Consider the following 17,267-nt stretch of genomic DNA (forward strand, 5'->3'; position numbering starts at 1 on the left):
TTTACTTTATTAAAATTGAGAATATAAATATTAAGAAAAGGACTAGATACTTACACCACTGGAAAGGAACTGAGCATACTTTACATGAGGTGAATCAATATCCTTACTAGAGATGATCAGTGTTATTTACCATTCTGTAGAATAAAGACAGAAAATTCAGAAATACTTGTTAATTAAATGTTAAATAAAATTTTTAACTATATAACTTAAAGATATTAACAGTCAGCATTAGGTAATCATGTTTTTAAAATTATTTTGAAAAAATAATAAAATTAATTTGAACTTTTAAAATGAAATCATGGTTTGAAGCAAATTTTAAAAAATTAAAAAATATCACTAATAGCTTTTATAATTCACTTGGAAAAAGTAATAAAAATCATACTCCTGAAATTTAATGTTATCAGACACCACCAAGGAAAACAGATATAAACATGCAATGGAACGTATGTATTATTGTGACACCTGAGAAAACTGATAATATCAGTGCATTTATGTAGCATCCTATAAGCAAAAAACTCACCATAGCATGACTAGAGCTAAAGGTCTTAACTCTGGGGTAAATTCTGGGGTCCAGTTCCAGACTGGACTGCCAGCCAAATCTTGAGTGATTTAATTTCTCTAAATCTCAATTTCTGCATCTATAAACAGGGATGATCAATAACTACCTCAAAGAGCTATAAGAAGTTAAATTATTTTTTAAATGGTGATAAAAGCACTTCACAAGCTATGAAGTAGCAAGGCTATTATTACCAATTAAAAAAGGAGATTAGTATCCATGTTACTTTACTGAACACAGTGTAAGTTAATAACAGAGTTGAGTCTAGTACTTCTATCTTCTGATTAGCATCCTACTGCTTTATTCACCATTCACACCCTGTGACCCCTTTCAGTTCAGACATAGATTTTAACAAAAAATGAAATCTACTATTCATGGCTTAGGAGCTAAAGATCATGTATTACTGACTGAACTTATTAGCAGTTTCCAACCACGATCTACAGAAGCAACAATTTCCATTAACTCAAAGTTAAGATTATAAATTACATGAAAGTTAAAAATGTTGATGTCAAAACTCTCACATTAAAATACACATTCAGCACTGAATTATATTAAGCAAGACCAAAGTGTCTAACAGTAACTAATGATATATGCGAAATGTACAGGATAAAGTTAGAAACCTTTCACATTTGCATATCCTAAATTGTAGCTTTAATGAAGTTCCTGTTGTAGTTAATTTTCTTGCTGACTTAAGAAATACCTGCCCTAAAAAAGTAGATATAAAGTACAAAGAAAATTTACTGAAAGTGTTGCTGATTGTAAGAATATCAAAACTAAGCCATGAAACTGATTACTGGTCAATATACATTTTTCATTCTTGCTCATATTCAGCTCAAATATATGAAATATCGACTTGCCCTGACATAGGCACAGAGTAAGATATAGTCCCAATAGTATAGAACATATTAAACTGTAAGATATAGTCCCAATAGTATAGAAGCATATTAAACTGTAGGAGAAGGTCGAATAAAAACTACACACACACACACACACACGCACACTCTTCTATAATAAAATACATAATGTGATAAGACTAAAAATACAAGGTCTATGAGAGTAACAATTTAGAGATTAGGCTACAGAGAACTGGGAAGATTTCTTAGAGTGAGATCTGCAGTTGTTATCTGAAGATCAGAATAAGACTTCCACCAAACCAAGGTGTGAAGGGAAGTGAGAATCAGTGGAGGAAAGATTCCAGGGAGAAGGAATAGTTACAGGAGACAATGAAGGAGGTATAGGGATTAAGTAGACCTATGTGACCAGCCTTTTTACATATATGCATGAGAAATACGTAGGCTACAAAGGGAAGACTTCCACAATCTGTGGAGGGCTGATAAATGCCTCAAAGTAATCCTGACCTTTATTCTGCAAATATGAGGACCACGTTAGAACTGAATCAAGATGTTCTAGGAAGTAAATTACCAAAAACTCACATTTCACAGGTAAGGAAACTGAGATGAAGTCACTGATACAGACTTCTGTAACTGCAAATCACGGACTTTATGTTATTTATATTATGGATATAAATGGGCTTAAAATATTCAATAGAACTAAAATGTTCTAAGGACAGAAAAGCAAAAACAAGTAAGGTGATGCTGAGTTCTCTATTCTCAGGCTCAATGTCACAAAGCCCTCCCTGCATAGGAAACAGATTTTTTTTAATTAATTTAATTAATAGATTTTTAAAAATTGTTTTAAAAACAAGTTTAATAATTAAATAAAGATTATATAAATTTTTTTTAAAAGGGCCGGCTGGGTGGCTCAACAGTTGAGCAATCTGCCTTTGGCTCAGGGTGTGATCCTGGAGTCCTGGGATCGAGTCCCACATCAGTAGCTCCCTGCATGGAGCCTATTTCTCCCTCTGCCTATTATGTCTCTGCCTCTCTGTGTGTGTCTCTCATGAATAAATAAATAAAATCTTTTTAAAAATTAAATAAAGATTAAAATCACAGCCATTAAAAAGGCCTTATCAGGGGCGCTTGCAGCCAGTTAAGCATATGACTCTTGGTTTAGGTTCACGTCAAGATCCCAGGGTCCTGGGATCCCTGGGTGGCGCAGCGGTTTAGCGCCTGCCTTTGGCCCAGGGCGCGATCCTGCAGACCCAGGATCAAATCCCACATCGGGCTTCCAGTGCATGGAGCCTGCTTCTCCCTCTGCCTGTGTCTCTGCCTCTCTCTCTATGTGTGACTATCATGAATAAATAAAAAAAAAATTAAAAAAAAAAAAAAAGATCCCAGGGTCCTGAGAATTAGCCCCAAGTCAGGCTCAGCATCAAGAGCACAGAATCTGCTTACAACTCTCCTTCCCTCTTCCTCTGCCCCTCCACCCTCATGTGTGCTTTCTTTCCCTCTCTAAAATAAATATGTAAATCTAAAAAAATGGGGGGAAAGCCATTACTTAAAAAAAACAAAGCAGAAAATAACAAGTATTGACAAAGATGTGGAAAAAAATGAAACCTTCCTGTGTTGCTGGTAAAAATGTAAAATGACGCAGCCATTATGGAAAATAGTATGGAGGTTTCTCAAAAAATTAAAAATAGAAATACCTTATGATCCAGTAATTCCATTACTGGGTATTTATCAAAGAAAATGAAAACAATAAATAAAAAAATATATTCATCTTTATGTTTATTGCAGCATTATTTACAATAGCCAAAATATAGAAGCAACCTAAGTGTCCACTGACAGATGAACGGATAAAGATGTGCCATATATATAAATGCAGTATTACTCAGCCATAAAAAACAATGGAATCTGAGACAGGGATGGATCCAGAGGGTCAGATATAAGTCAGATTGAGAAAGACAAATACCATATGATTTCACTCATACATGGAATCTAAAAAATAAAACAAATAAAGAAACAAAAAGCAGAATCAGACCTATGAATACAGAAAACACACTGATGGTTGCCAGAGGGAAGGAAGGTGGGGGGAATGAGCAAAATCGACAAAAGAAAGCAGGAGATACAGGCTTCCCCATTATGAAATGAATAAGTCATGGGAATAAAAGGCATAGCATGCGGAATATAATCAATGATACTACAAAAGCATCGTTTGGTGACAGATGGTAGCTACGCTTGTGGTGAGCATAGCATAACATTTAGAGATGTTGAATCACTATGTTGTATACCTGAAATTAAGGTAATATTGTGTGTCAACTATAGTCAGAAAAAAACAAAAGAACTCTAAATTTAAAAACAAAAAAAGAGGTTTTAGGGATAAAAGTTCATGGATGCTGGATCACATTAAGCATCTAGCTCTAAAAAGCAAGTATCTATAAAAGTTAAAAAACCAGTTCCTCATTGGACTCTTCATCTTTAAAATTTTTTTTTAATTTTTATTTATTATGATAGTCACAGAGAGAGAGAGAGAGGCAGAGACACAGGCAGAGGAAGAAGCAGGCTCCATGCACCGGGAGCCCGATGTGGGATTCGACCCCGGTTCTCCAGGATCGCGCCCTGGGCCAAAGGCAGGCGCCAAACCGCTGCACCACCCAGGGATCCCGGACTCTTCATCTTTAAAAAGAGAGGGGTGCCTGTGTAGCTCAGTTAACTATCTGACTCCTGATTTTGGCTCAGGTTGTGATCTCAGGGTCATAAAATTGAGACCCACTTCTCAGGCTCTGTGTCAATGGATAGTCTGCTTGAGATTCTCTCCCTCGCTCACTACCACTATCTGCCCCCTTCACACACACTCTCTCTCTCTCTCTCCAAAGTAAGTAAATCTTTAAAAAAAAAAAAAAGAGTTGAAGAACATTCACAGATGACAGAGAGGAAATAATTCTGTACCAACAAAGCTTAGATTTTGGTACATTAAAAAAATTGCAAATATGCAAAAATCCAGTGTATTTTCTCAGGCAGCCCAACTAAGAACAATAATTGAGAAAAGGTTCTAACGAAGAAAAAAATAAACCAGAAAAAGAGATGTAGTAACAGACGATGAAGAGAAAGAGTAATATTGTAATTAATGAAATTTTCACTTTGTTATATAATACACATTTATATACGTCTAGGAATGTATAATTTACATGATAAAGACTCTTGAAACAAAAAGACTATATCATAAAAGAAATATTAATAAATTTCTAAACTATTCAAAGTAGAAGAGTTGTAGACATGTGAGATGAAGGTAGGCAGAGGTAAAAATACTTCCAAGATCTCATGAGGATAAGGTGGAAAAGGAAGAGAGGCAGAAAATAAAAGTATTCTGAAGGTCTTATCTCTTCAAGGTTACACAGCAACCAGGGAAAGCAATGAGTATCTTTTGGGGGAAAAGGGTATTTTGTTTTCAGGTAACTGCAAGGAAACACACATCAGTCAAGGTATAATTTATGGTCAAAAGTACTTACTGGGGTAAAGAAAAAGATTATACAATTATAAAATATGTGGTTTATGACTAAAATATAAGAGTTAAAAAACTGTATATACCAAAAAACATAGCAGGTAATAAAGTAAAACTTATTAGAACTTTAATAAATTTATTTTTATGAATATTTTTAAAATTTTTAAAATTTATTTATGATAGTCACACAGAGAAAGAGAGAGAGGCAGAGACAAGGCAGAGGGAGAAGCAGGCTCCATGCACCGGGAGCCCGACGTGGGATTCAATCCCAGGTCTCCAGGATTGCGCTCTGGGCCAAATGCAGGCGCTAAACCGCTGCGCCACCCAGGGATCCCAATAAATTTATTTTTAAAAATACAAGTACACTTAGTAATTGCAGTATACCTTTTGGAATGAACAAATACAGTTGGAAAGAAGAAAAAATAAATTTAATTATATTATCAATAAACATGATTTTTAAAACCCTTTATAATCCTCTAACAAAAAACAGATTATTTCTACCTATGTTCATTTCATGATTGATCATAAACATGCTCATAATGAAAGTTTTAACTAATTTCAGAGATATATCTAAACAATTTGGAAAAAAATTACAATATCTTTTCTTAAAACTATGAGATGATACTAGATAGTCTATGGATCAAATAGGAAATCAAAAGGGAAATCATGCTCTCTGTGGTAACCTATGACAAAGACAAAAACAAAAACAAAAACAAAAACAAAACAATAAAAAGAATTAAAATCCATGGGATTTTAATTCCAGCAAAATATATTCAGAAGTAAGCTTAACAGCCTTTAAGAATTTTAATTTTTTTTTTAAAGGCAAGGGAGAAAAACACTGTGAAAAGAAATGAGAAAAGAAACAAAATATACCAAAATAAACTAGGGAGAGATGTGCTTGAGTGGCTCAGTAGGTTGAGTGTGTACTTTCGGCTCAGGTTGTGATCTTGGGGTCCTGGGATTGAGCACCAACCCAAGCTGGGCTCCTGCTCAGTGGGTAGTCTGCCTCTCCCTCTTCCTCCAACTCCCTCTCCCCACCCCCCAGGCTCTGGCTCTCTCTCCCTCTCTTAAATAAACAGAATCTTAAAAACAAAAAAAAACTACGAAGAAGAAACTAAGAGATAATACATAAAATTAACATAAAGAGGTTATAGAGAACATAAATCTATAAATCTCTTTGAAAAATGATGAAATAATCACTCAGAGTCTAATGAGTGGGTTAAAAAAAAAGGTAGGGGGGGACCAGGGAGAGTGAAAACTCACAAGATTCATAACAAGAGAAATAAAACCATAAGCATAGGTGATAATTAAGAAAACAAGACAAAACTAAAATAAACCACAACAACACAATACAATTTCATGGCAATTAATTTGAAAACCTGAAAGAGAAGATAATTTCCCAGTGCAAGAGAAAATATCAAAATTAACCCAAGAGAAATGAATTCTTGAGTAGAACCAAGTACCACAAATTAAAGGTAATTAAAAAAACTACTATACGAAAAGATACCAAGACCAGCTGGGTTCTCAGCAGATTCTTAATCTTTCAAAAAACCAGAATTCTAATAATATTAAACCATAGAAAAATACAAAACATGTTCCAAGTCATTTTATGAGGTCAAAGCAACTCAATGCCAAATCTAATAAAGGTACTCATAAGCCAATTTCACTTAAAAGTTAAATATAATTTTAAATTAAAAAAAAATCAAATTAGACAACAGAGTCAAGCCACATGTCAAAAGTAATATACTACCATAATTGATAGCAGAAATACAAGAGTGGTTCTTTTTTTTTTTTAAGATTTTTATTTATTTATTCATGAGAGACACAGAGAGAGACAAAGAGAGAGAGAGGGGCAGAGACACAGGCAGAGGGAGAAGTAGGCTCCATGCAGGGAGCCTGACGTGGGACTCAATCCCGGGTCTCGAAGATCAGGCCTTGGGCTGAAGGCGGCGCTAAACCGCTGAGCTACCCAGGCGTCCCAAGAGTGGTTCGTTTTTAATCAACAAACCCAATACATCAACAAATTAAGGAGAAAAATATCTTATCATTGTATCAGTTGATGCTCAAAAGGCATTTGATAAAATTCAGCCACCATTTTTAATAAAAGCTCTATGGGAAAAAATAGGAAAAAAATTAAGCCTTTTGAAAAAAGAACAATAGCAAGTACCACATATAGCAAAATACTACAACCATTTCAAATAAAATTAAGGTTGCATGAACACCATATATATGGACATATAGTATACATAAATGTGCACTTGCATGTTTATATGTATATCAAGAACTTGCTTCTGTATGGAAATTTGATGATCTATGGAAGTGATCCAATCACAGTGGTTACTGAGTGCAGGGTGAAAACTTAAAAGATTAGGGAAAGAGTGGGAAGGAGCCTGTTCACAGGAAACTTATTATTTTAACCATATGAATGCTATTACTCATTCAATAAATCAAATTAATAAATTTAGGGATTAGAACAGGAAGTCCACTAACCCCTTTAAAATTCAATACTGACTTGAAGATTATAGAAACTAATTAAGACATGAAAATGAATTAATTGGCATAATATCAGAATGAAAGAGAAAAATATCTTTTTGTTAATGACCTAATGGAATATTATAAAATGCAGGCAATTCTAGTAAAATAAAACTGAAATTAATAAAAATAAATTATCAAGAAGAGGTATGATACAATACAGTTAAAATTAATTTAAAAATCTCCCTAGTTTGTAGAGAAACACCTACAAAAATAATGGGAAAAATATTTCACTCACAGTACTATTCCCCAGCATTTATACATTCATTGAGAAATAACCTCAAAAGCTTTATTCTTTAATTTAAAAATAGTATCTTAAAGTTATAAAGCAGAAAGCTTAAGGACCACCAAAAAAGTGAGAAAACTTTCCCTGACCATATCAGAATACATTCAAGAGACACTAATTAAATGAATATGGCACAGGCTTAAGAATAGACACACAAATGAGTGGAATGAATAAAGAACTTAAATAAAGATTCCAGAACATATGAAAAAAATGTACAAGTCAGAAGTTAAATTCTATTTCTAGAGAAAAGGATATATTATTTTTTAAAACAATCATCACAAAACTGGTTATCATCTAGCAAAAAACAATAGATCTTTATCTTAACATTATTTATAAAAATAAATAAATAAATTCCAGATAGGATAAAGGACAAATGAAAAAAATAAAACACAGCAATACATTCTACAACATAATTTATAAGATGACATGTCTTCTAAACAATCTTAACCAAGAGCAGAAATTTGAAGACAGACATAAAAGTTTAAAATTTCCTAGACATAAAAAGTGAAAAAAGGCATAAACAAACTCAGCAATTAAACTGGAAAAAACATTTGACATGTAGAGAGAGAGCAGACCCAAGTTGTCAAGTTTATAAAAAATACTCAAACTTGCTAAAGGCAAAACAACAATTACATGGTTTAACAATGAGATATCACTTCAGCTAAAACTTAAAAGATTGGTATCTTCTCAAAAAGGCACTGTCCTATTCATTGTCCAAATAAATTATGACATTCTTTTGGAAGGAATCTGGACCACTTATCAAATTAAATGTACTTATACCTTTGACCTAGCAGTCTAATTCCTGGGAATCTATTATATAGAAATAAAAGTAATCATACATAATATGTACAAAGATATTTACTATCATTTACTTTACAATTTCTCATCTCTATAAACAGAGTTGTTTCAATCAATACAGGAATTGCTGAATAAAATACAATTTGATCAATTAACACAATGCAATAATTAAAAAGAGTAAATTAGTTTTATTAGGTAACTCGGTGGGGATTTGCATATCGCACTTATTGAGTAAAAAAAAAAGAAAGAAAGAAAAGAAAAAAAAGAAAAACGCAATCAAATGAGTATGATATAGGATGCCTGGGTGGCTCAGCGGTTGAGCATTTGGCTTCAGTTCAGGGTGTCATCCCAGAGTTCTGGGATCGAGTCCTACATTGGGCTCTCCTCAAGGAACCTGCTTCTCCCTCTGCCTAGGTTTCTGCCTCTCTGTCCCTCACGAATGAATAAAATCTTAAAAAAAAAAAAAAAAAAAAACTACAACCAAAAAAATCCTCTTTATGTGTATATGTCTTATGTCAGTGGTATAGCTATATGCATACATACACATCTACTTAAGTACATGAGCATACAGAGAAAAACAGGTAGTCATCAGGTAATGGACTTGAGGTTAAAGATGGGTATGTGTATTTGGAATATGGCCAAGAAGGATAGACATTTTTATATAATATACATACACACATTTATGCAATAAAATTGTAAAAAATTCCTACTATCAGAAATGGATTCAGTTATCAAATAATTAATTTAGGGTTGTTGAAACCTTGTACAAAGTCAGGCTGAACAATGAAGAAACCTACTGTCAGCATTGTTGACCCCTGAAGAAAAATGTAATCTAAAGATCCTGTATATGTTGTATAATCCACAAGTAGCAAGAAGGCTTTTTTTTCAGCCCTACTTTTTCCTTTTAACATAAAAAGTAGGGTAAAGGAAAAGGTGAATTTCTTTTTTTTCTTTTTTTTTTAAAAAGGAAAAGATGAATTTCAAAAGACCTATAAAAGGTAAACCTGTCTCCCACCCTCAAACTCCATTTTCTCTTCCACCCACCCACTGTTTAGTTTCTTCATACATCTTTGTACAAGGGTGAGTATAACTTTATGATAAATTACCAGCAGAGAAACAGTTGTGACAAAGATTATATACATTTTAAGTTATGATAGGGTTTTTTCAAATTGACTCCCAAAGAGGAAATAATTTATACTCCCACCTCAGGAAATGCTTAATTGTGAATCCAGTATATCAGTGGTGATTTACAATTGAATTTATACTGTGCAGTTCAGCATGCATCTATTTCACTCAATAATAAACATAGAAAGGACAGAATATTTAAGTCAGAAAAGAAAGAAGTAAACAAGGAGTATAAGGCTTTAGGAAGAAAGTGAAGCATAAAAGAGGGTAAAGACATAGCTTGGCTATAGCATAGGCAACAAGCAAGCCATCAAAAGGAGAAGTGATAGCAGATATTGCAAACATCAATCAGTGACCCCCTTCATGCCCAGATTTGGACCAGAAAAGAATTCTCAGAAGTTTAAAACAACCATTACAGAGCTCCTTTTATTGCTTGGTCAGCACTTCACACAGAACTCAGTGTTACCATTGAGACTATTTAAAAGAAAGTAAAATATGTGTTAAAATATGTAACTTCATGATCTTATAAATTAGATGCTCTTAGTTTTTTCAATTTATAGATTGTGAATTCACAGAATTTACAGAACTGATTCTTCTTCCTGACTAGATACACATTAAGACACACACACACACACACACACACACACACACACAAATATATAAATAAACATAAGGGGTGCCTGGGTGGTACCCAAGTCAATTCTTGGTTTCAGCTCAGGTTGTTATCTCAGGGTCATAGGATTGAGCCCTTCTTCATCGGCTCCGTGCTCAGCTTGGAGTCAGCTTGAGATTCTCTCTCCCTCTCCCTCCACCCCTCCTGCTCATGCTCTCTCTCTCCAAAATAAATAAGTAAATCTTTAAAAAAAAAAAGATGTCAATAAACATAACACACAAACCTGTATTGAGTAAATAAATTAATTAATGGTGGTTTAAAAAATTTTTTATTATGAAAATTTGCAAAAATATACAGGGGCAGTTAGAACAGAGAAATAAATGCTTAAGTGCCTATCACCTAGCTTGAATAATTAAGATGGGGGAGGCGCGGCCTGATGGCCCTGTCGGCCATCTCGCCCGCAAAAAAAAATAAAAATAAAAATAAAAATAAAAAAAATAAAAAAGAAGAAGGGAGGGGAGAAGGGAGGGGAGTGGATAATTATTTTCAAGCAAATTCCAGACATTTTAATCATTTTAACATGTAATTCTTAGCAAGCTTGAATATCTGGTTTTCAAACCCAGAGTAGATTAGACACAGAAATTTAGAAAGTGGTTGGGAATGTATAAAAAGGCTTTACCACAGAAAAAAATGATAGCTCCCTGAAAAGACCAAGATAAAATATATGAAAACAACAAATTATAATTATAGATAGATCTACAGATACATACATAAAACGCTAACATCAAAAAGTTAAAGCCATGTTTAAGGTCTTTGTTTAAATACAAAAGGCAGGAAAGTACATGATACACTGATTTTTAAAAGTTGAAATGGTTAGAAGTTGACATTTTAGGAAGTTAATCAGAAGGTGTTTCACTTATGTTAAACACTTTACCCCTGGACAATAGTAGATAAATGAGGCCTTATCACATTTTGCTGTTATTTGAGAGGCACATGCAGAGTTCTGCTTGGTGACATGAGGAAAACAGAACCACAGATATTACAAATTAAAAACTCATCTAGATAAGAATACTAATCTCTTAAATAATGCCTCCAGGTAGTTTAAAATTGTAAACAACAACTACTAACACTATTTAATATATACTTCCCTGGGCCAGATACTCACCGGATAAATGCTTTACACATATAAACTCATTTAATCTCACAATCCCCTAAGGTAGGTAATTAAGACAAAACACTACTTGCCCAACATCAATCAGCTAATGGACTTCCCTTTTCTTATTAGAACTGTAACTATTAAGTACTTATGTCAGGCTTCATTCACCTTTCTGCAAATACAAGTTTAAGGATACAGTTTGTTTTTTTATCATTTTTCTGGGGCAATGTTTGTGATAGATACTGTGCAACAAGTTGAGTAACAGATACACCACTAAAAAAGTCTAATGCTTTTATCAAGTTTTACTCATTATAATTCATGGTTAAAGGATATTGCATATCATGGAAATTTTTATTCCAAAAGAATTATTACATATACTACTTCTCAAAATTTTAAAGACGTATATATAAATACTCATGTAGCTTTTCCTACATCTCCGGCAACAGGAAAATTTAATGGGAGCATTTTGCTGATAAAGATCTTTTTTTTTTTTTTTATAAATTCTAAACAGTTTCTTATAACTTATAAATTCAGCCACTTGTCTGGCTGAATCAATACAGACTAAATTTCTTCTTTTCTCTTCGACAAGGCAGCTTTTAAAATTATCTATATAATTTTGCAAAGAGTCTCCATGCTAAATATTCCCAGTCCTGATTCTAGTTTGACACAGTTTGTCATGATCCTGTCTTCTCTCAGAAAGTGGCTCCCCAAATTCAACAACACTTCTGCAAAATGCCTAATCAGAGCAGAATACAGGGAACTATTAGTTTTCCTGTCCTAGAGCTAAAATTACATTACTTTCTCCCACTATCAATTTTGTGTGCACTAAATTTGCAGACAAAAGTTTTCTGCACATTCATTCAAGAAGCAGTGATTAAACTATCTATGATGTTAACTAAACCAGGCTTTTCATCCCAGACTTCCCTTCCCTAAACTCAGCTTTTTTATTTTTATTTTATTTTATTTTATTTTTTAAAGATTTTATTTATTCATTCATAGAGACACAGAGAGAGAGAGAGAGGCAGAGACACAGGCAGAGGGACAAGCAGGCTCCATGCAGAGCCCGACATGGGACTCGATCCAGGGTCTCCAGGATCATGCCCTGGGCTGCAGGCGGTGCTAAACCGCTGCGCCACTGGGGCCGTCCACTCAGCTTTTTTAAAAAAGCAAAGGAGTTTCACTTTTGCTTTCTTTATCCTCTAAGCAAATATTAATCTTCGGCATATTATATATTTATATTGTCTATTATCTGCGTCACAACTGTCTATTATCTGTATCTGCTCCTAAAGTAGTATCTGGAACATAACAGGCACTACAGTATTTGTTGAACTAATTCATGAATAGAAGAGGTGGAACATTTCTATTTTTTTGGCTTCTAGAAAGGAGTCTCTAACTATTATGCTTCATTATTGGATGACCTTAAAGCTTTATCAATAAACACAATTAATCATAGGAGCCACATGACTGCCACATGCCCTCTAGAATTTACTACAGTGGTTTAATAAAGAAGTTACAGGTTTTTGTTTTTGTTTTTTTAAGATTTTATTTATTTATTCATGAGAGACACAGAGTCAGGGAGAGAGGCAGAGACACAGGCAGAGGGAGAAGCAGGCTCCATGCAGGGAGCCCAACATGGGACTGGATCCCGGGTCTCCAGGATAACGCCCTGGGCTGAAGGCGGTGCTAAACCACTGAGCCACCCAGGCTGCCCTAGTTACAGGTTTGATTATTTTAAAATACATAGTGGTTTTTGATGTTACCTTCAAAATATTCCCTACTTTTTTCCATTCTAAAATAATGATGTAACCTGAAAATAAAAATATGCATTCCTTTATTATTAATAGAAGGTCACCAGTAAACTCTATCAAACTATGCTGCGAAATGTTAGGGAATACTTATCCTTAGGTCAGAGGCTGAGCCAACATCTCTGTTTCTATATGTGGCCTTGTCTCCTGACCACCTTTATACCAATGTAGGTTTAGATACCATTTTCTTGTGGCTTTTATATCTGAAAGAGTTGTAGTTTCAGATTTAAAAATCTACTTAAGTTCAAAATACATGAAGTGGCTGTTTATATCATACTATTTTCCATTCCCTACCATAAACATCTAAGGGTACTTGACTCTTGTTACAGTTAAGTTTCACAATGACCCTACTTCATTCTCATTGAATTGCAGTATAAATATATTGTAGCAGGCAGCACTTTTTCTCCACATCAGTTTAGGACAGTTGTTCCAAACTGTGCTGTGCATCAGAATTAAACACACAGAATCTCTAGTCAACTCTGGATTTACTGAACCCAAATAATATGACACAGCGGTACATGAACACTTTTTTTTTCTTAAGATTTCATTTGATTGACTGATTGCTTGAGAGGCGGTGGGGAGAAAGAGGTAGAGAGAGAAATAAACAGAATCTAAAGCAAACTCTATGTTAAGCATGGAGCCTGACACAGAGAAGCTTGAGATCATGACTTGAACTGAAACCAGGAGTCGGATGTTTAACAGACTGAGCCACTCAGGCACCCCTGCATTAATACTTTTTAAACTGCTGAGGTAATAAATAAACTTAAAAAGTTATTCATAACTGAAGGTAAATTTGATAGAATTCTACTTCACTACAAACAGGAAAATTTAATTTGAAGGTAGAGTCTATTACCATTATAAATAATTTTTAAAGCCTGTGTTACTATCATTCAAAAATAGAACTATCCCATGGATTAAAACATACACAAAAAAAATTTCTATTGACATACATCTAGGATATTTTGATGTTAAAATATAACAATTTACTCACAGAACCAATCCACATGCCTTGATCCATGGCTAACATTCATGACTTTGAAGCCTCTATTTTCTTTTGCAGGCGAGTATATAATGTACTGATAAACAACTTCCAAAGCAAAAGCTTGTGGTTCTGCATTTCTGAAAGGGCCAATATTTTCTTCCTTTTTTTTTTTTTTTTTGCATTTCCCCTATCCTAGCAGTTTTCCAATGTTTAATAAATGAAATAATTATAGAATTGGAGTAAGATATTTCATTAAGCTATAGGAAGGGAAATCATAAAATCTTAGATAAAGCTAGAATAGATGTTAACAGTGTTTTGCAATCCTCTGTTTATAGATGAATAAAAAATCTGATATTAGGAGCCAGAAACCCTGACTCCCAGGTTAGTGCTCATACTAGTTTACCAATAAATGCAAGCAAAAATTCGAAGTTAGTCATCGAGAAACATAGGGTCTGCTTAAATGCATGTCATTTAAGGTTTTGTTGAGTTCAGAATTGTTATAAATATGCAAACAGAAACTGCCCATAGTTGGCTCTAGGCAAGTATTTCTTGGAAAGGAATTAGCAAAATTTAACATACTTTGAGAAATAACATCATAAGAAAAACTATACTATGAGATAATGTATCCACATTCCCTAGAGGCACTCATTTTTAAGCTTCAATCCTGCAGTACCTTGTAGTCACGCATTTATGTTTTCAATAAATATTTACTGAGCATCTATCACATGTGAGAAATTACATTAGGAAATACAGCAATGAACAAAAAAAATTCCCTGTCCACATAAATCTTACATTCTCGTAGTGAAAGACAGGCAAATTAAAAAAAAAAAAAAGGTCAAACATATAGTAAGGTACAACAGAAAAGACAAAGCTGAGAAAGCATTTAGGGACTGTGGGTAGTGGGGTTACAACTTTAAACAGGGTGCTCAGAAAAGCCTCAGTGATAAAATTAAATCAGAGTAAAGACTTGAATGACATTAGGAAGCAAGTCATGTAGATAAAGGGGAAAAAGCATTCAAAATCAAGACCTCGAGGTAGAAACTATCATGTTCAAAAAATACCACTGAGGACAGTGTGGCTAGAGTTGCATGAACAACAGAACATGAAATCAGAGAAGTGGGACCTACTAGGAAGGCCAGATCAAAGAGGAACCTATGGCTCAAAATTTCTATTAAAAATACAAAATATTATCCTGGATAGATAGAAATTAAATCAATAGCTTTACTAGGGATGACCCAAATTAATAGGAAATAGCATGAATTGGTAATGGTAGAATTTCTGATAATATCAACAACAGGTTAACAGAAATGTTATTTTGGGGCATTCCCAGCATCTATTAAATTGACATTAGAGAGCATCATCAACTACTCTTATGACTAGCTTTGAAGCATCCTCTTGTCAATTTACTAGGAGGTGAGTGCTAAAAGGAGGATACAAAGGCAGAGGATGAAGGATTTCATATGCTCTCCATTGTAAGAGAAGCAGAGAAGTATTTTACCTTCCACATCTCAGGATATGCTAATATATATTCAAAATAAGGAGGTAGCCAATCAGATTATGTTTTACAATTGAAGCTAAATCAGACAAATTCCAGGGAGCCAGCTTATACTTTATCCCAATACTTATAACACTATAAGCATCCCAAGGACACTGCACTTTCTCTTATTCCCTGCATTCCCCACAGTCTACTACAGTTATTTTAGAGCTTCACATTTTGTATTGCCTGACTGAACAGACATAAAAAGCATCTCAAGTCATGAGAAAAGGCTCTCTGCCTGAGTTAGGGAGCCCACAGCTTTCTCATGTTCATCTTTAAAATTCTAGGGGTGCAGATACCATGACATTTTCTCTTTCTTTTGTTCCTTTCTGTTCCCCATGACCTGGCCATTCCCAGCAAGATTACAAATTCTACTCCAGAATCATAATGGCTTATCTCAGTTTTATTTGCTGTAACATAATCTCCATATATTTCAGCTCCCTTATTCTGAGTTATTTTCCTCAGGTATTTACTGACAAACCCATGAGTTCTCACACTATAATGACAACTATAAAGTATAATGTACCTTGCAAATATAAAGTATTAATATTTTAAATTATTTACTATATGCTACCAAATACAACTAGCTCTCAAAAAGCATTCTCTGTACTATGGATTTATATCTAAGTATAAGTGGCAAGACTTGTTCAAACTTTGGAATAATTTCCAGACTCAAATCACTTTTAAATTCTCTCATATTATGTCTAACCATCATTAAAAATGTGCTAAATCCGTATCCCATGCTCTTTACTACTTCTTTTATATGAGTTATGTATAAATAAAAGGAAAGATTTAAAAATACCTACGAAGCACATTCATATTAAAGACAATCTCTACAAAGGGCAGAGAATGATTCAGTCTTAAAATTCTGATTTATACTTTATGCCATATCCCCAAATACTAAGCGTTAATAACCTCAACATATATTTGATAGGTTGTCATTTTAAATTGTAATTTATAGCTTGAAAAATCGACTCTTTATACAGTGAACTAAAACAATACAAGTATATGCTAAACCAATGGTTTAATTATCCCCCTTAGCAGGTTCTTTTTTTTTTTTTTTTAAGATTTTATTTATTTATTTACCAGAGAGAGTAAAAGTCCACAAGCAGGGGGAGCGGCAGAGGGAAAGGTAGAAGCAGGCTCCCTGCTGAGCAGGTAGCCCCATGTGGGGCTCGATTCCAGAACCCTGGGTTCACAACTCGAGCCAAAGGCAGACATTCAACCACTGAGTCACCCAGGTGTCCCCCCTCCCCCTTAGCAGATTCTTTTATCTATGACCTTCTCTATCTTACTTGAAACTTCTTCTGTTATATTAGTGCCATGGTTTCCAACTGTCCTCCCTATCACCATTTTTTTTCTTATTAACAAAATAATCATTCTAAAGATTTGTTATAAAGATTTCTAAATCTTTTTAATCTTCATCATTAACAAAATAATCTTTCTAAAATTCAAAACTGGGAGTAAAATGGAATAATACAAAAAGAATAAGAGACTTGGAGCAAGGGGGTTTCATGTTTGAAATCTCAGGTTCTA

The 17,267-nt window shown here is 34.0% G+C and overlaps 1 protein-coding gene and 1 long non-coding RNA gene across 18 annotated transcripts in view; one reads left to right on the forward strand and one right to left on the reverse strand.

The window, feature by feature from the left end:
* The window catches only part of HMBOX1 (homeobox containing 1), a 189,361-nt gene that overhangs the window by 114,663 nt on the left and 57,431 nt on the right, over window positions 1-17,267 (reverse strand). For 16 of the 17 annotated variants that reach the window (XM_038573704.1, XM_038573690.1, XM_038573703.1 and 13 more), the window contains exon 2: window positions 55-134. The exons of the other annotated variant lie outside the window; for it this stretch is intronic. In XM_038573704.1, the coding sequence (XP_038429632.1) occupies window positions 55-77 (23 nt within the window). In that variant the 5' untranslated portion in view covers window positions 78-134. The remainder of the gene's footprint in view (window positions 1-54; window positions 135-17,267) is intronic. 17 annotated transcript variants of the gene reach the window in all.
* LOC119865939 overlaps window positions 1-17,267 on the forward strand; it is a 39,222-nt gene that overhangs the window by 16,464 nt on the left and 5,491 nt on the right. The gene's annotated exons all lie outside the window — the stretch shown is intronic.

Source organism: Canis lupus, chromosome 25 (assembly GCF_011100685.1).
Source record: "Canis lupus familiaris isolate Mischka breed German Shepherd chromosome 25, alternate assembly UU_Cfam_GSD_1.0, whole genome shotgun sequence".
Taxonomy (NCBI): Eukaryota; Metazoa; Chordata; class Mammalia; order Carnivora; family Canidae; genus Canis; species Canis lupus.